The 20811-nt window shown below is 41.5% G+C and overlaps 1 protein-coding gene across 2 annotated transcripts in view; it reads left to right on the top strand.

Annotated features, from left to right (window-relative positions):
- Positions 1 to 20811, top strand: part of galnt14 (UDP-N-acetyl-alpha-D-galactosamine:polypeptide N-acetylgalactosaminyltransferase 14 (GalNAc-T14)) — a 191590-nt gene that overhangs the window by 159607 nt on the left and 11172 nt on the right. For both annotated transcript variants that reach the window (XM_078274174.1, XM_078274175.1), the window contains exons 10-14: positions 1681 to 1807; positions 6306 to 6398; positions 8416 to 8499; positions 11114 to 11258; positions 18864 to 18983. In XM_078274174.1, coding sequence (XP_078130300.1) covers positions 1681 to 1807; positions 6306 to 6398; positions 8416 to 8499; positions 11114 to 11258; positions 18864 to 18983 — 569 coding nt within the window. The remainder of the gene's footprint in view (positions 1 to 1680; positions 1808 to 6305; positions 6399 to 8415; positions 8500 to 11113; positions 11259 to 18863; positions 18984 to 20811) is intronic.

The raw sequence follows: 20811 nt of genomic DNA, 5'->3' as shown, positions 1-20811 counted from the left end.
TTTGTATTTGTATCTAAAGGCTGGTTAAGCACTGTAGGGAGGAGAAGTTGGACAGTTTTCTTTTGTCTCGTTCCAGCGATTGGTACAGCTGGGTGATGGCGTCGGATATGCATCAGCATGTTAGATGTATTTCCACTCACATACCCAACAACTGTTGAACAACGCCGACACCTCGTCTTATCCACCACTCTCTCACCTGTACTACTGTAACTGACCCAAAGACCGAAGTGGGTGAGATGGCATGACACGGGAGGCTCCAGGCTTCATCCATCTCGAAGTTTTCCCAAACTTGCGATCTTAAAGAGGCCGGCGGGTCCTCTAACTCACCATACTCGTCCTTTAGTGCTGCTATCGCTGACTCACTCACTGGACCGTCGACCTGCAAAAAACTGCATGTAGGCGGAGCTCGACTAGCTTCAGAGCTAAGGCGGGGCTACAGATTAGGTGTCCCTAGAACCCGCGTATCTAACAGTAGTTCCACATTACATTAATTAATTTGCATGCAAGTTTTATTTATTTTTATACCGTGTTGTATTCCCCGTGTAAATTCATGTACCGAACTGAGACGCCCGTACCGTTTCGGTTCAATACAAATACATGTACTGTTCCACCCCTAGTGTGTGTGTGTGTGTGTGTGTGTGTGTGTGTGTGTGTGTGTGTGTGTGTGTACATGCTTAGTAATAGATTGTTGGAGTCAGTTTGCTGATTGCTGAACTGCTGCTTTTCTTGGATCAATGAAAGACCGTTAGCCTCTCACACACGCACACACACACACACACACACACACACACACACACACACGCACACACACACACTCATTTTGTCTCTGTCATGTTTCTGTCAGTCTCACAGGCTTTGTGTCAGGATCTCAGTATCTTGCTGACTTCTCTTGTTCTCCTTTGTACTCTCTGGAGTATCATCTTTACTTCCATCTCTCCTCTTCCTCATCAAACCCAGTCCATGCTCTCATTTTCACTCCCTCTCTCCTATTCTCTTTCTCCTCTATGTCTCCTTCTTTCCTATTCTCTCTCTCAAACTCTGTTACTTCTCTCTTTCTATCCTCTGAGCTCACATACAGACAGCTGCATTGTCAATTAGCCTACATTAAACTCCAACACACACACACACACACACGATACACAGAGAATGAGCACAGTATAAGCAGATGAACACACGTAGACAAGTGTACAGTACACTTTCCCACACACACACTGAATCAGACAAACACATCAGAGTCCGTCAGCAGATCATCAAATATTCAGAGAGGTTTGGCACACTTAGCCGCGATGTGCAGGATAGAAAACTAACGAGGAGACACAGAACGAAAAAGCTTCAAATGAACAACAAGCCTGGTTACACACAGTTACCCAGCTACCGTCACACATCTGAAGTTAGTTTATTTAAACAGAGCAGTAGCAGTACGTCACCAAGTGCTTCACAATAAAGAGGAGGCAAAACAGACATGCAGACAGATGAGTTACACAAAAACACAGGGGATGTAACACAGCAAGGCTTACATCTGTTCTTGACTTGGTGTCAGGGATGGGTATTGTTGAGACGTTTGTCATTTTGTTGGACCTTTTTATATTCACCAGAATGAGGCTTGGCGAAAAGGTCGAATAAATCAAAAACATACAGACAATCTACAAGTTGAAATTTTGGGTGTTTACTTGGTTGCAGAGATCTCATTCCGGGTGTGGCAGTGTGGCGGCAGTCTGGAGATCCTGCCCTGCAGCAGAGTGGGTCACGTTTTCAGGAAGAAACACCCGTACGTCTTCCCCGAGGGGAACGCCAACACCTACATCAAGTAAGTCTCAGAATAAGTTTTGACTAATTTTAATGTCAGAACTTCCACTTTAGGGGGATTTTTCATGTATGCAGACTGAATCAGATATCTGTTTGAGATGCCAGAGGGCTGCTTGATTTCTGTCAATTCACACAGAAAAAGGTCAAAACTCCAGCAACACTTGTAGTACAAAGTAAAACTTTGTTAGAAGTTAGAAGAATTATTTCCTCTTATCCGTGCAGCTTGGAAGTAGGGGATTGGGAATTCCAACTCAGCTTAAAGGGGCGCTATGCAGTTTTGGCAATTTCTTCGCTGTTTTTCTCACGTTTTGCTCGCAGGTTTCTCTATAGAGCTCCCCCTACAGCTTCGGAATAGATATTTGGCAACGCTGTCGTAAAAAACTCGTTGGCGACTCTCCCCCCTCCCATCTTCTCCTTCTGGTCATGTGCATTTGTTTTCAAAGAAGCCGGCGAACGCACAGAGCCATGCCCACTGAGGTTTTTCTTGAAATATTACCCTTCTCTCCCGGGTCCGTAACATTTTTCTTTTTTCCTACAACGGCCTTAGAACGCTGTCGGAGCAGAAGCAACTTGCGTTTGCCAACATCAAGCTGACAAGAAACTCTGTGGCAGATAAAGTTTCTGATCAAAGATACTTACAAGTGCAACAGCAACAACGCCAGGTCATCATCGGATTTGACAGGCTTCCGTTTGTCTCAGTTCTCGCCATTCTGAAAACGCAGCTCCTATGTTTACTCGTGTCTGACTCTTCGCTCGATCCGTCTGCCGTTTCCTCTTTCTCTGTTCCTCCGACGATGCTTTCCTAGCTTTCTGCTTCTTTTTTGCCGGCTCAGCCATTACGATAGTGTGAAAATCTCCATCGCTACCTTGTTCTTATAGCTAGCCGGTTCCTGGATGGGGGCGTGTAGCAGCCTTTCTTTCACTGTCTATGGTAGCAGCGTGTATGTGTGCAGTGCCGTAAAGCAATTCGTTACATCGCGAGACCTGATATCACTCGATACTTCCTGACGCTGAGGCCGGCGGCTTGCCGGCCCAAAGTTGCAAGGGTGGTTTTTCCTCTCACAGGCGCTAGGGGGGAGTGAGACGACCACCACTCAACCCGAAAAAAGTCATATAACCATTCCAATGACGGCGAAGCTGTTCAGTTAAGGTAAATTAAGCTAAAAAAAAAAACTGCATAGTTCCCCTTTAAGACACACAATTGATCAGAGCAAGTTGGACCGAGTATGTTCAGTTTGAGTCCACTGGCATTTACAGTTGGGGGATAAAATCATGCAGTGCGTGGTGTTTAAGGACTCTGATCATTTCTTATCCAGGCCCTTCCTGGCATTCTCATATAGATTTTATTTAGTTGTAAGCATGCTTCATGCTTGGCGGAAGGTTATTTTCAGAAACATGACGTGTGAAGAGCTGTTTTTTGTCCAGTGCCAATGTTCTTGTAATGTATTTAATGTCCAACATTTTGCAATTTTTTGTTTTTTTGAGTGTTGTGATTGGTTTGCTCAGACAGATGTAATAATGTTACTGCTTTCATTCACAACACTGCCACACCGGCCTTTTCCCTGAAGTGTTACAAGGTGTTGCAGTGGGAAATAGGCAGATAGATATACAGATATCCCCTGAATATCTATCCCTGCTCCCTTTTATGGTTCCTATTCCCATATTATATTACTGAGACCTACTAGCTGAATTCATTTCTAAATGAATTGCAGATTGACTATCACCTAATTGCTTTTCGGACTTGTTTGGCTTTTTTTTTTATCATTTGGTGTGCGGTTATACACTAACTTACCTAATTTATAATCCCACTAACTTTCCTGCCGAAGATTCTCTTTTGGACTAATAATATTACACAGGAAACAGCCGTGCAGCATTTGCACTCTGAGCTGTGTGTCGCAGCCCCGCGCAAGCTGTTCACATCATTGTTAAAGTGGATTTACAGCTGCCTGGGAGCCTTTGAGCTGCGAATACAATATGATCCTATTAGCATAAGCTGTATTCTGTTCCCTGCCCCTTTCAAACAGTTCAGACAGAAAGATGTTTACAGGCAGTCCAATAATCCATTAACAGGACTAATGTGCTCAGACTGCATGTGAGTTGATCTCGCATAAATAGATTAATCATGGCTACAATAAGGATGCTGGTTACATTCAGATTACAAAACCGAGTGCACTTTCAACATTACTGCATGGTGTTATTCATCAAAGTGTTATATAGTATAAGGAATAAGAACAAAGTCCAATTGGGAGACAGTGCTTGTTTATATCTCGAGGTCACAAGAAAAATGAATTCTTAAAACATTGTAAATGACAAACTCAAGTAGAAGACGGAGAGAAAGTGAGCTCACACAAAACTAAATTACAGCCCTAAATCACAAAGTAACTCCTGGGATCCATTGAACGCCGCAGACTGATGATCTATCCGGCGGATTATTCCTTTAACAGTTCAGTAATTCCCGAACCTCCGCATGTGAGCAAGGCATTAACATTGCCAGGGTTGAAAGTTGGGTTCCCTTTGTGGCTTAATGGGCGGAGCAAGGCACTAACTCTGCCAGGTTGGAGGAGTTCAGCTTCCTAAACGAGCGCTCCTGCTGCTGAACGGCACTTTGGAGCAAAGCCTCTCTGCCGAACGGCTCCTATAAACGTATTGGTTAGTGTCAACCAGCTAATCCACACCGGCACTGAGACTTTTCCTTTTCAGTCAGGCCGTTCAGTCGCTCATTTCGCTCCCTGTCGGCTGTTACCGAGGCAACATCTGTTCTGCGCGCATAATGATGACTTTTATTTGTATCACGATGGCGTGATGTTTGTGATCAACGCCGATCTCCCGAACAAAGCTGCAGTTGTCTGCTCGCGTGTTGCTCCGCCGGTTAATTAGCTGAAGGCTCGGCGCTGGCAGTCTGGGTTATGAATATGCTAAATAAAAAGAGCTGCCTAATAATTTGATTACAAAGATTATGCTGTTTCCTCCCTCGCCGACGCCTGCTGCTGTATCCCAATGTGTTTGTGTGTGCAATGAGTGATTCTTTTTAATTGTAAGCCTGTGTGACACGTATTTATGTTTATATGCCTACAACCAACTCATATCCTCTCTCTCTCTCTCTCTCTCTCTCTCTCTCTCTCTCTCTCTCTCTCTCTTTCTCTTCCCCTTTCATTAAACCGTCACAGCCAGTGTTATGCCTGTAATGGAGGGTTTCTGTCATCTCAGTGAGATAGTTCACAGCTCAGAGAAACTCAGCTAATAGCTAATTACTACAGAGAGAGAAAGAGAATGAGAGAAAAAGGAGTAAATCTGAGGCGAGAGATGGAGAAAATGTGCTCTACTGTTTGTGCAGTGTGGGTGAATAAAGCGTACTGAGCTGGACAGAACTGAATAAGGGATACAGCAGGCAGGATTTTGCAGCATGTATAAATATGCAGTCTGAATCTGGATATTATATATTGGGAAGTAATGGCAGTGAATGGTAGTTCATCTGGAGGTGGGCTGCTGTCTGCAACAGAGCTGTGTGTTTAAAGGCAGCAGGTAAACACTGCTGATGCCTGTTTTTACTTGTTTGTTTCCCTCCCTCCTTCCTACGGTCTCTCCTCTATTTCACTGTGGTTGAAATATCAGCTGGATCCACACTGTTGATGGAGGAGGGGACAGACCATACTTGCATCTCATCACATCCTCTTGCTTACATTCAGGGAGTGTTGCATATATCATTTATTTAAACATTTCAATATCATTCCCAAACATCTAGGGAACAGAGGTTGGGATTCTGTTTGTGTGATGAAGCTGTCCTGTTTGTATTCATACTGTGTGGAGACCTTGTGCGTGATTAATGAATTACCCTTCTGCCGCACACATTCACACCTGCATTATGAAATTGTGGGTCAGTTTCTTATGTTTTGATTTAGCCAAAACAAAATCTGAAGCTTGTTCAATGGCTGTTTTGTATTAAAGAAACATGCCTATAGTTCAGTAAATGTTTTTAATCCATTAACCACCAATTATATGTGTAATTTGCGAGAGAATTAAATGCACAGCTGGAAACCTTCTGGAGATCCGTAATACATTCAAGTGAACGCATATAGTTGCATTAACTTTAGGTCAAGGTTACATTATTGTTGGCAGTTAGCAGAGACTGTTTTTTTTTCAAAACTGCCATTGTTGGTGCCATTGTTTAAAGACATCAGAGATTTTTAAATGCCAAAGAATTAGTATCATTGTAACATGCAATACATGTCACAAAAGTCACATTATCCAATTTAGGAAATTCATATTGGCTCACTGTTTGTCTGCTGGATGCAAATGCTTTCACCATGCTTTCACCATTAATAAGTTCCTGCCAAAGGAAGACATAAAGCAAATATACATAACAGGAAATAAGATTGTGAGGTACCATGGTTTTAACTCTGTGTGTGTGTGTGTGTGTGTGTGTGTGTGTGTGTGTGTGTGTGTGTGTGTGTGTGTGTGTGTGTGTGTGTGTGTGTGTGTGTGTGTGTGTGTGGTTACAGGAACACACGTCGTACAGCTGAGGTGTGGATGGACGACTTCAGTCTCTTTTACTACTCTGCTCGGCCTGCAGCTCGGGGGAAATCCTACGGAGAGTAAGGCCGGCTACACACTGCCTGTGTGGCGTGAGCGTGACGTTTCTGTTGCGTGTCAGTTGCGTGGCGGCTGCGTGGCGTTTTCTGTCTTTACACACCAGAAACGTGTCTGACGCGGCACTGCTGCTGCTAGCCTTGTCTGTACACATGTATGTTTCCCATTGATTTACTGCACTCAAGCAGTAGTATCCTTCAAGTTAAACATAAATATATACTGATTTGATTACAGCAAAGACGTATATTGACGGCAAAATAGGCTACAGAATATTTCATTCTGTATTGACAGGTGCAATATTTGAAAATCAATGTATTGTATAATCTGCATTTATGTCAAAACCTCGAGACTTTCAAACATCAACATGTCATTTATTAATATGTATTTGTGTCAAAATGACATATAAACATCTTTTTGTATTCTATTTTGTCTGGAAACGCTTCCGACACGCTTGTGTGTCGCGTGAAAAAAAATTCAGCTGACACGCTCACGCCATGCAGGCAGCATGTAGCTGGCCTAAGAACACACACACAATCGACACACACACTTTATATTCACACTGGTGAGAAGCCTGGTTCCAGACGTCAATTCAGAGGAATCGCAATGTAATCTTCTTGTACCAGAGCCAGAAAAAAACCCACAGAAGAAATTGCCAGCTGTTTTGGTTTATTTAACCACAACATTCATACGTTGTTTCAGGGTGGATACCTTCGTTGCATGTCATCTCTCTGACTCTCCCCATGTTTCTTGTTTGTCTCAGCTATAAACTATAGAAGAAGAAACAGAAGCAACTTTTTTATTCGTCACACACAATCGTACAGTACAATGTAGTGAAATGTAATCTCTGCATTAAACCCATCCTAAGCATTAGGAGCAATGGACAACCACATACAGCGTCCGGGGAGCAATTTGAGGTTCAATGTCTTGCTCAAGGACACTTTGACATGTGGCCGGAGGAGCCCGGCATCAAACAGCCAATCTTGTGGTTGAGGGCCGACCCGCTCTACCTCATAGCCACAGCCACCCTAAACTATCCAATAATGGAAGTAAAAGAGACTTAAATTAATTGCAATTTTCAACAGCAACAAGGGTGGATTGGCACAGCTATACAGGTTGTTGCAACTTGCTGAGGGTGACAGAAATATAAACTCTTAAAAAAAAGAGTTAAGTGCTCCAAGCAGCTTTTGCAGCTGTACTTCATCACAATGATGCAGAAATCCTTTGACTCTAATAGGGCCATAAAGTAGCTCTGTATATCGACTTGCAACAATGCCCACAATCGACTAAAACAACCAGAGATATTAACAGGGGTTAGGGTTAGTGAATAGGGAAATATATTTCAATCCTTCGACATTTGACCCTGACATTAAAGAGTAACTTAACACCCCCTGAAAATCACATTTTTGCTGACGTCCAGTAGTTTAAGTTTAACTGAACTTGCTTTTCAGCCTTTAAGATAATTTTTTGGGTTGTTTTTTGTTTAATGGATAGGACAGCTTGGTTGAGAAAGGGGAGAGAGAGGGGGAAGACATGCAGGAAATCGTCACAGGTCAAACCCTGTACCTCTGCGTCGAGGCATAAACCGCTATGTTTATGTGCGCCTGCTCTACCCACTGAGCCAACCCGGCCACCTGCAGTGCTACTCTTTAAACCTGAAGTCTTAAGCGCAAAATACATGGTTTACATCAGACCAGTGTTTTGTCCCCGAATGGGAAGCAAGTCTCCACAATGTGATTAATACAAGACTACCGCAAAACACAGCAGGAACAAACATTAAAGCCCACAGCTATGCATAAATGTCAGTGTCTTATCTCTCGGAAACAGGTTAACGCTGACATTTAAACACAGCTATGAGGCTTTACCTGCCTATCCACATCACATGCTTCTATTATTTGTCCTGGCTGTACGTTACTTTGTAATTATCTGTGACAAGTTTGTTCTGTCTTTGGATATTGTATGACTACTTACCGACTAATGTTTATCTGACTGTCTGCCTTTGTCTGTTGGTGTGTGTGTCACCAGTATCCAAGGCAGAGTGGAGCTGCGCAAGAAGCTCAAGTGCAAATCCTTTAAGTGGTACTTGGACAACGTCTACCCTGAGCTCAAGTAAGAGAGTGTGTGTGTGTGTGTGTGTCTGTGTGTGTCTTTGAACTTATCTGTCCAGGGAAAGCTTCTGCTGAGCAAGCAACTGAGAGAGAGGAGACATTCCAAGACTGACACTAGAACTGGCTTTATTATTGTCTTGGGCATTTTAAAGATAAGATTATTTTTCTATTATGTTTTTTTACGTCTGTTTTGTCTTTTAAAATGGAATGTCACTGACTTTACACATCAGGTCAGTTTATTCCTCATGGGGGGAATTACTCAGCCTGTCAAACAGTTGTACGTATGATGTCTTCCGCGGCTCTGGAGTAGCCTTGTAAAGTACGCAAAGCCAGCATAATGAACTCGGACCGTGGATGAAGATTTGACCAGGTTTCTATAAGTCAGAATATCTCTGCCTCTGCTTCTTTGATTTTGAATATTCTGTTTATAATCTATCTCTTTTGACTCTGTCCCCCCAACTTTAGTACTCTCATTGTCCCTGGGACTGCAAAAGAAAACTAGCTATAATAAAAGATGATAGGCGACAAAACAAACAGTGCAGAGGGGAGCATAGAGGGTTGGTTCCAGACCTGTGGCTAGCTTAATTTCCAGATCTTATGATGCAGTCAGAACATATTTTGTCCAGCGAAATGTACTTGTATGCATTTTGAGACAAAAAAGCACACAGGACAGGTAAAGGTGTGGGCATGATTGTGAATTTCCCTTTTTGCCCTGTAAATGTGTGCGTTTTTTTAAAAAAGGGGCGAAAAAAAGGCGTTTCCACCCAAGGGTCATGTTTCCATCACTGCCGATCGGAACTGGAGCCGATAAATACCTGACTACTGCTGAGTCATTTGTTCTGGGAATGAAAGCTGATTGTAACCTTTCCCGCTGCAGACAAAAGCCAGATGTTAGTGCGTGTTGGTGTTTTGTTTTTTTTCCGGTGGGAAAGGGGCTGAATACAGCTTTTAACCAAACACTGCACACCTGCACAATGCTTTGTGCTGTTTGCAAATGTGGCACACAATGCACCTCCTGTTTTGTTTTTGAATCTGTCAAAATTAATGTCCACAGTGAGTGTACACCCACCTTCAACCACACACACACACACACACACACACACACACACACACACACACACACACACACACACACACACTCATCTTCATGTCTTTTGGAACACCTCATCCAGTGTCATTGTGTTAAATATCTCCCTCTGTTCTGATTGGCTGAGCTCCCAGGGGCCCTGGTGTCTCAGACTGACTGCTCTGTCTGCAGACACACACACACACACACACACACAACAACACACTCATATACATACAGTACACAAATGCACTGCTTACACAGCACACAAACATGCCAATACAAATATCTTTAAAGTGCTCATATTATGCTTTTTGGCTTTTTCCCTTTCCTTTATTGTGTTATATATCTTTTTTGTGCATGTTATAGGTTTACAAAGTGAAAAAGCCCAAAGTCCAGCCCAAAGGGACTTACCATCTCCAACAGAAAACACTGTTCACAAACTGCTCCAAACAGCTCTATTGTAGTCCAGCCTTTACTTCAGAGACAAACGTGGTCACTTTGTAACACATGTTATAATGCTCGCCTAGCTGCTAGCATGGCACGCCCTCATACTCTGCTTCTGACTGGCTAGTAGTCCTTACCTAGGTACTGCACATGTGCGACTCCCAACAAAGATGGAACAGAAGTGAGATGTCTCACTCTGTAGCTAAAACAGAGAGCTCAACACACAGGGTGAAAAGAGGAGCTGCAGCAATGAGCAGAACAACAAAAAATTGGTGTTTTTTGAAAATTAAACCATGTAAACCTATTCTGCTATAACCTCTAAATACAATTATGAACCTGAAGATGGGCATAATATGGGCACTTTAAGACATACATAAGCATTCTCATTTAAACACTTTTTTTCCCTTTCAAACACTTCAATACACACACAATCACACACACTTAAATACCCATTTATCCACTGGAGGCTGGTGTTAATCCCCCAGTATGGAATTAACAGGCTCGCTCTCAGGGGAGGACAGACCTGACCCTTAAAACGCAGAATAACCTTTAAAGGGTTATTAAAACAGAGAGAGATAGCAGATTGAATTAATGGTACAGGGCTTAAGCCCGAGTTTATAGCGCCGCCGAGAATTTAACAAGAAAGACTGAGAAAGTTTATCAAAGAGGAAGATTGGGAAGAAACTTTCTGAAGTAATGAGTTTAGAAAATCGTGGCCTTCAGCGGATTCGTTAAAGGTGCATCAGGCGCGTCATTTTTGAAAACGCTGATGAATCACTGTCAAATTAACTGCAATATCTTGATGTAGTTAATGAGACCACAGTGGAGACAATTGGGGTCTTCTGTTTTATCTGAGTGAGGCTGTAAGTGTATCTTAAAATGTAAGATGATATATCCTCTAAATCCTTTTGCTACCAGTTTGGGTAAATTAGGTTTTGGAGATTAAAGGGTCACTTCATTCAACAGAAAAAAATCATATATTCTCACTGTCCTCTAGTGGTGTCTAGTTATAGATTTTTGGTTTTATTTGGGATGTGTAATATATGTCTCTCCAACACACTGGAGCCCCTGTATGAATTCTATGTTCTGTTTCCTCTACCAGGGTCCCAGACGACTCTGACTCTCAGTCCGGGGTGATCAAACAGCGGCAGAACTGTCTGGAGTCTCGCAGGGTGGAGGGCCAGGAGCTGCCCGTCCTCACACTGGCTCCCTGCGTAGGAACAGAGGGGGTCCCTGCCATCAGCCAGGTGGGTCAACCTGGAATTTAGAAAGACAGTGTTGTAGTTCTCCCCACTGTGAACCGTTAGGAGACAGATGAATCTGGGATAGAGTAAAGAAGACATCTAAAGACAGTTATTGGAATACGGTTTATAAAACTTTAACATGTTGTCAAATCAGCGGACATAAAATGATAAACATCAGGGGTTTTCAGTCATGCAGATTTTCATTCCATAGACGCAGGAAGTGTGGATGTCTAGACTAGGTTGTGGGGGGAAAAAAACAGTTCATATTCATTAAGATGGATGAGGAAATATGGCTCACACCACCCCCTCCCTGTCTCTGGTCATTAGTAGATGTAAACAAGATTTCTGATAGAGAGAGTCGTCAAACTAAAACTTGATTAGGTTACAGCAGAAAGTGTGTCTGTGTGTGTGTGTGTGCGTGTGCGTGCGTGCGTACGTGCGTGCGTGTGTGTGTTAGTTACCTGACACAGGTCCCCTCTTAGATAGCAATATGGACATTAAAAGACAGACGATCAAATCAGAATTGTGACTAGTCCTCATTACAGAATTATTAATTCAGGATCTATTGACTGTTGTAAATATACATAAATGAGTTTAACTTGAATGCTCTGAAGATGCTCAAACAACCACAGCACACTCTAGTCAAAGCATGATTCAAAACACACCATGACACTGAGGACAGGTTTCACTCCTGACACAAAGGATTCACTAACTAAAAGTACAAAATAAAATGCAATCCACATGATAAAGGTAGTCCTTTTTACAATGCATACTCCACCACTCTACAGAGGTTATAATATTTACATACAGTAACACAAAAAAATGTGAATACCCCTAATAGAAAATAAAAAATGGATGATAATTCTGCATGCAGCCAGGTAACTTATGATTTACAGGTCAACTGCAAGTCCCCTCTTGGCAATAACAAATTGAATACAAATAAAAACTTGTTTGCACTTATATTCTGAAATAATACCTTTAATGAAAAATTTTCTTTCAAAATTATCAGAAAAAGTGGTCCACATTTGGTCAGTGTAGAACGATAGTCCACTGTTGGTAATATAGGAGTGTGTGTGTGTGTGTGTGTGTGTGTGTGTGTGTGTGTGTGTGTGTGTGTGTGTGTGTGTGTGTGTTCTGCCTTCTCTCTGCCTTAATTAATACCCGTAGGATTCTCATTATTCTGTGTTTAGAGCGAGTGTGAAGGCTGTGATCTGCTCTAACAAACCGCCTTGCAGAGCGCGAACATGTCAGCAGCTGAAATGCCCGAAGGCTAGAGAGGCTGCACTGTGACTGGAAGGTTTCGGGTTCAAATCCCTGAACTCGCAGAGAAAACCACTGCGATGTGTGATTGTGTGTTTGTGTGTGTGTGAGAAACTCTACCTTATCAGCTACTGTAGAGAAGCCCTGAAGGAAGGCTCTTAATCCCTGTTTGTTCATGTTCCGAAGTCTGTTTTGTACTGTGTGGCTCCCAGGTGGAAATGTTTGTTAACATTAATAATTAAATAAATGTTTATCTTCTGTCAGTTTCTCCCTTAAAAAGTGAGGTTTTTTTCCCCTGGTGTTTGCAAATATCCTTAGCCAAATACTTAAAAGAAGAAATCCATATTAAAGGAAACATTTTTTTAATAATCAAATAAAAATAACCACAATTAATTGCTGAGAACGGGTAGTCTCCCAATGCCAGACCTTCCTCCACAGCGCTGCGGAGGAAGGTCTGCCGAGTCCACACAACATTCCTGGGTAGGAGAAAGACGTGCTCTGGTTTATTGGCCTTGCTTTAAACCAATCACAATCGTCTTCAAAATATCCTTGGGAAGGAACTTGTTTGGTGGCACATGGGAGGTGAACTCTGGAATTAAAATGGCTGTCGAGTGTGTGACGAGAATTTTACTAAAAAAAAAAGATAAATATAATTTGATTGTCGGTTGTCGGTAATATAATGTTTCCCGAATCGACAGGAGTTTACAATGCCAACTCAAAGAAAGTGGAAGGTGAGGGACATCTGGGCGAAACCTCTGGTGGCACCTGAACAATCCTGTAAATAAAACATTGTTGATATGGACAAGAGAACGGGTGACAAAACTAAACACTTACTGTAAAATGACCTTCCAGAGAGGGGCCTCTTGTCACCATGAGAATAAAGACCATCCTATGAGAGGTCTGCAACCACGCTGAATCGATTAATTTTTTTTTTTTTTTCATTTAATAGACCATTTAACATCCCTCCCTTCACAGTGTTCATATACACCTCTACACCGCAGAGCACATGATGTATGGAATATGCTATACGAAAGCGAAAGAAAGTGCATCTCCCCATTAGGGAGACACTGAGCATGTTTACGCACGAGGCACAGTAGTGTAAATTCATTCATTGTTTAAATCTACAGACATGTACCTCTTGGTAGCGTGTGTGTTTGTGTGAGTGTGTGCGTGCGTGCGTGTGTGTGTGCGTGCGTGCGTGCGTGCGTTAGAGAGATGGTGTCAGGCGCGGGCTCAAAAATGGCAGACTTTGTCGGGCCAGATATTTCCCGCATCATGTGTATCTGTGTTAATAGTTAAAGAATGTCACTAACCATATTATCTAAACCTCATATTTTGGAGATAAAAGCTAAAGTTAGAGCATCCACTTTGCTGTTGTATAACACCATACTTTCCTAACTGCGTCAGAGCTGCTTGGAAAACAGATGTTCTATGTCAGCTTGACCTGACATAAGAGTCCACGTCCTTGTTTGGTCATCTTTGGGGAACACCGTCTATCTATCTATCTATCTATCTATCTATCGATCCATCGATCCATCGATCCACCTATCTACCTATCTATCGATCGATCCACCTATCTATCGAACCATCGATCCACCTATCTACCTACCTATCTATCTATCTTGAGACCATATTGATCCGATTTAGACATTTCTAGCAGCTACAACATAATCTATTAGCAGAACATGTGTAAGTGATCTGAAACAGTCACTGTAAACATAAAGATTCTGGTGTCAGTCCCTCAGAAACAAAGCGAGCATTTCTTTAAAGCCACATTTCAGTGAAAAATACCATAGCAAGGAAGCATGGAGACCATTTTATAAATTCATACTACTGTAGCAGAAAACAGCTTTTCATGTCATGTCAGTCATCTAAGATTTAAATGTTTTATACTGTTCCATTACAAATTTTCTACAAGTTTAACAAAAAATGAAGGAGGACTATCAACTGTGTATCATAGTCAAAGCTAGAAAGCCGTACACAGTACAAATCCCTGACATGAATATAGTAAGATAATATGATGTGGGATCATGCAGTAAGACAAGTGTTGTAATTATAGTGTAGTTCTACCGCTGCTGAATAATAATAATCTAGACTGAAACCAAACAAAGACACATTAATGAATATTTGAACATAAACTGATTATGTTTCTCAAAATATGTGAGGTTACTCCCTGGGAGGCTCCAGCAGGGAAGATGTATTGAGCTACAGCACCAATTAACCTCCAATGTCATTCTCTTTGCTGCAGTTCAATAAATCAATCATACGGTGAAATAAACCCTGCAGTTTTGAGTTATTCTACATAAAACCCCATAAATCACAGACGTGCTTTGAAAAGACCTCCTACTGTCTCTTCACCCACCAACCCATTACTTTATACGGGCCAATGAGCAGTATCATTATGATCATAACTTGTAAAGATGTATTGATATATCCCTTTAAATGCAGGATGGAATGCTAGAAATGTAATAATTGCTGATTATTTCCTCATAAGAAATCACGATTATAAGCGAAAATGACTAGTTGATTAATCGAAAACTGAAAAATATTTATAATTAATAATTCATAATTCAATTCAATAATTCAATAATTCAAAATTAGGTTGTTAGCTCCATAGTGTAATGTTTTGAGGTGATTCTTAGCAACAAAAAAAACTTTGTTCTTTCACAAATATTTATTTAATATAATTACTTCCACCAACTAACCAACGTATTCTCGTACGTGTAGAATCTGCCATTCAGAATCATTCAGAATACATACCTCCATCTTTAAAATACGTTGGCCAAAGAGGGACATACCTTTGCGTTTAGCACTTTTACAGTAACTGGCACGGATTTTAAAAGGGACGCCGAAGTTGCCTGCTTTCTTCTCGAAAGGTAAATCAGCCTATTTGTGTAAATTCGAAGATTTATCGTTGCTTGGTTGTACATTACGTCGTCTAAGGATACTATTCCTCGCGTTAATGATGAAAAAGGATTGTCTACCTTGTAACATAAACATAATCATATGTGTCGTGATTTCCCTGAGAGACAACTCACGTCATGTGCAGTTGTAACACAGACTAGCTGGAGATAAAACATTGTCTTACACTATTAATCTCGTACAATATACAGAATAACGATAGCACTGATACTTTACTAACATTAGCTTGCATATGTTTGGGAACCTGATAGCTGATGTTGAATGAAATGGTACCAAAATAACGTAAAACTATTATTACACTGGAAGGAACTCTCACAGACAAAGTCGTACTTCTTGGAATAATACGGCCACCGTAGGAGTTACAACGCGCTCGGAATGGGAGGGGTTAGAAAGTAATATTCAGTTGGTTGTCATATACAATTTCACCACTAGATGGGAGAAATTCTTACACAATGTAGCTTTAACAAGTAAACAGGCACATTGATACCCAGTGGTGATGGAAGTATTCAGATCCTAGTAAAGTAAAAATAGCAATACTGCAGTGGAAAAATAGTCCATTACAAGTCCTGCATTATGTAACTTAAGTAAGAGCACCCAATTATTATAAGCACTGTTTAACCCAAGTTGGTGCCTATATACATTTCCATTATGTTTTACAGTAGACATTTGTTGTTAACTAAGAAGATAAAACCTTTTGTTTATGCTACATTTGGCTGAACTTTCAGTTCCCTTTGTAGCATGCACTAAGCACTTCAGCATGGCTTTCTCGCCCTCAAAACAGCCTAATTAAGAAATGAAAGTTTACCTCCTACGTACGAGATTCTATCCATGGCCAAAACCTAAGTATTAAGCTTTTGTTTTGGCCTTTTCACCTTGCCCTTTAAGGCTCCCACAGTCTCAGTCAGACAAAAGAAACTCAGACAATAATGAATATAATCATTAGTCACAAACATAACTATTAATCTCTACTAACATAATAATACTGGCTATTGTTTTCTCATCTTTTAATAATAACCTGGAAATAATTCAGATAGTTAATTATTTAAATACCAATTAAAATATGTGGCACCCCTTTATGAAGAAACACCTTGGAGACACCATGCAGTGTGTGCACGTGTGTTTGTTCTAGATGTGTCAAGATGTAGTTCACTTTGGTGTGACCTTTATACTGTCTGTCCCCTGAGGGTGTGGAAAGCCCTTGCACACAGACACACACACACACACACACACACATGCTGTTAGGGCCAATAATAATCCGGAACTAGTAACACATTTACTGTAAAAAATAATGTTAATGACTTCTGGAAAGAAATAAAAACTATGAATAATTGCAAAACATCTCTCCCATCTAATATAGATGGTGTGAGTGGTCCTGATGAAATTTCACAGTTAAAAAGTAATCTGTTTGTAGTGGATAATGTAGAGTTTAATGATGATGTTGTTGTCACTTGTGCTGAAGTCAATGAAGCAATATTGAAGTTAAGAGATAATAAGGCCTGTGGTCTGGATAGTATTACAGCTGAACATCTTAAACTTGCCAGTAAGAAACTGTGCCCTCTGGTAGCTATGTGCTACACAGGTTTTTTTGTTCATGGAGCGTTACCTGATTCTATGCTCTCTGTTGTGCTAGTACCAGTTATTAAAGATAAAGTGGGGAAGCTGAGCAGCTCAGATAATTACAGGCCAATAGCTCTGGCCAGTGTTATGTCCAAAGTGCTGGAGACAGTTCTATTGTGTAGACTTGAGAGGTATGTCCTGTCTACTGATAACCAATTTGGTTTTAAAAGAAAGAATGGCATTGATTTATGTATTTTTGCACTAAAGGAAATTTTAGATAAATATAATATGCAAAATTCATGTGCTTCATTGATGCTTCTAAAGCATTCGATCGTGTTAATCATGAGAAATTATTTTTAAAATTGCCTAACAGTGGGGTCCCTGGGTTTTTAATAAGAATCTTGGTTTATTGGTACTCGCATCAGACAATGAGAGTGAGATGGGGGAATGTTACATCTGTCCCCTTCCAAGTGACCAATGGTGTCCGCCAGGGTGGAATTCTGTCTCCTTTTCTTTTTAATATGTATATGAATGATTTGAATTTTTTTCTATTTTAAATGCATGTGGTACAGGTTGTAGGGTTGGTGACTCACTAATTAATCACCTTATGTACGCAGATGATGTGGTCATTTTTAGCCCATGTAGTGCTGGTCTCCAACAGCTTTTGAGAATATGCACACAGTATGGTGCTGATTTTGATATAAAATACAATGCCAAAAAGAGTTAGATCATGATTATTAGAAGTAGAGAAGACAGACAGTCAACCTTCCCTGACTTCGATCTGTCTGGTACTGCACTTGGGGTGTGCAGTGAGATTACATATTTGGGCCATATTATTGCAAATGACCTGTCTGATGATAAGGATATCTATAGGCAGCGTCGGAAGCTGTACGCTCAAGCGAACATGCTGTGTCGTAAGTTTAGCATGTGCTCTGTATCTGTGAAGATCTCACTCTTCAGAGCGTATTGTACACCTTTGTATACTGCCTACCTGTGGTGTCGTTATAAGTAAGGCAGCATTAGAAAACTCATAGTGGCTTATAATGACAGCATGAGGCTGCTGCTGAGAGCTCCAAGAAGCTCCAGTGCAAGCCATATGTTTGTCAGTATCGGGGTACCTACCTGCTCTGCTATTTTATGTAACCTGATGTATAGATTTATGTGTGAGTATCTGAGTCAAAAAATAACTTGATCACTGTTTTAGCTAACCCTGTACGCAGTTCTGTCAGATTTTCTTCCAGACTGTGGAACCATTGGCGAATATGTCTGTATGTCAGACACTGAACATTGTGGAAGGTTTTGTATTTTTGTATTTTATGTTATACTCTGTGTGTTTTTTATTGTGATATGGATCCCCCTGGAAAGTATCTGAAATAAAAAAAATAAAGTTTACTGTGTGTGTGTGTGTGTGTGTGTGTGTGTGTGTGTGTGTGTGTGTGTGTGTGTGTGTGTGTGTGTTAGTCTGTCCTCTTAGCACTTATAACACGTTTTTCTCCTACATGATTATTAATACATCAGGCGGCTGTTACTTTGAACTTTGACCTCCTTAGTATCTGTTACCTGTAAGTGTGTGTGTGTGTGTGTGTGTGTGTGTGTGTGTGTGTGTGTGTGTGTGTGTGTGTGTGTGTGTGTGTGTGTGTGTGTGTCTGTGTGTGTGTGACATATCAGACTGGTTATGAATACACATTAGCGCTACTGCTTCCACGTGAATACATTTCTCTTTTCCCTTTTAAGTACGACTCTAGTGCCCCTAAAAATAAATGTAGGATATAGTCTAGATGAGATTCTTATCTATCTACTTTTTTTAAATACTTTTTTTAATCTATAACATGACTTTTTTCACCTTTCTGTTTCTGTCTCTGTCTCCAGGAGTGGGTGTACACTCACGGGCAGCAGATCCGACAGCAGCAGCACTGTCTGTCTCTGTCCACCACCTTCCCTGCCTCCCAGGTCCTGCTGATGCCCTGCAACATGGCCGACGGCAAGCAGGTCTGCACAAACACACACAAAGACACACAGACACACACACACACACACACACACACACACACACACACACACACACACATTTAATGTGGTGTGTAGCTGCAGGCGAGCCACTACCGTATATCATGTGGCTGATAAATTAATCTAAATGTTAATTAATCTAAAGCTAAATTTGTCTAAAGATGATCATTACACACACACACACACACACACACACACACATTCACGCTGCAGGGGCAGATGCTTGACACTTTTTTTGGACAGGCAGCTTGAAATACTGCTAACACACACACACACACACACACACACACACACACACACACTTGTCATTACCTGACCACTGTGCACCTTGACGGCATCCCAGAAGCCCCTGCAGAGAACAACCTGACAACCAATAAATCACCAGCGAGAGAGGGAGAGCGAGAAGGAGAGGGAGGGAGAGAGAGACAGAGAGAGAGAGAGAGAGAGAGAGGGAGAGAGAGGGAGAGGGGGAGAGAGAGAGAGAGAGAGAGAGAGAGAGAGAGAGAGAGAGACGGAGAGGCACAGGTGGAATGGTGAAGCAAGACAGACAAAGGAGAAAGGGAGAAAGGAAGGGAGGGGAGAGAGAGAAGAAGGGAAAGAGAAGCATGAGAGAGAGGTAGCTGAAGATTAGCTCATTACACCGCACCAACTGTTCAGTCTGCATGGAAAAAGTGTGTGTGTGTGTGTGTGTGTGTGTGTGTGTGTTAATCGCATCTTTATTCACAACAAATCAAATCTTCTGGACATGATCAGACATGAGAAGAGTGTGTACATGTTTTTGCATGTGTGTGTGTGTGATTCGCTATGTGTGATTGTCATCAATGTTATTATGTATTATTTGATCTATGAGTCATGAGTGACGGGTGAGAAGGATGAAGTGGCCAGAAAGACAGGCATGGACATGCAAAGATAGACGTAAATACAAAGGAGAAGGGAAGAAACAAAAACAGAGAAGAGGAAGTAAAGAGAGAGAAAAGGCGAGCACAGAAATAAAAGGAAAGGGGGAGGAGAAAGCTTGGAAAAAATACAACAAGGAAATGAAAAGGAGGAAGGAAAGACTGATGTGATGGTAGAGAGGAAAGCAGGAGCTGAGAAAGAGACAGATGAAGGAAGAGAGGAGGAGGTGAGAAAAGGAGAAACTGGAGGAAAGAAAGGAAGAGTAAAGTCCAAACAAATGGACCAGTAATGCGTCATATAGGGCCTCATTTTGCGCCTGTAGCACACAGCGGAATACACAGCAGTCAACAGGACCTCAAAGCAAAGTAAGAAGCATAATACATCAAACACAGTGAATCTGGACTCTGGAGTCTTTTGTGTTTTATGTGACAATAAATAGTGCGACTGTGGCTTCATCAGATCTGGATATTTTTATACCTCAACACTAAGTTCCCCTGTGGCAGCAACAACACCACAGAAGAAGTTGTGCAGTCGATCGAGGGAATAAGATGAAAAATGTGTCGAATGGCATCAGTGCTGAAAATTATTACAGTGGTGAATTCTGTACAAAGTGTCCGACGCAGTCACTGCCAATGTTTGGAGACAGGAGGAAAGAGAAATAACTGAAGGATGGATAGAAGGAAGAAAAAAAGGAAGGCAGGATAGACAGACAGAAAGAAAGAAGTGAAGGAAGGAAGAATGGGTAAAAAAAGGGTAAGAAAAGAGGCTAGGTAGGAGGCTAGCACCTCCTGGTGCTGCTGCCAAGGTGCTCTTGAGCAAGGCATCAAACCCCCAACTGCTCTGGGAGTCTGTCCATGGGCAGCTCCCTCACTCTGACATCTCTCCATTAGTGCATGCATAGGGACTGAGCATG

The sequence above is a fragment of the Sander vitreus genome, chromosome 18 (genome assembly GCF_031162955.1).
Source record: "Sander vitreus isolate 19-12246 chromosome 18, sanVit1, whole genome shotgun sequence".
NCBI lineage: Eukaryota > Metazoa > Chordata > Actinopteri > Perciformes > Percidae > Sander > Sander vitreus.
The sequence above is the reverse complement of the archived record's forward strand: the minus strand, read 5'-3'. Positions and strand labels throughout refer to the sequence as shown.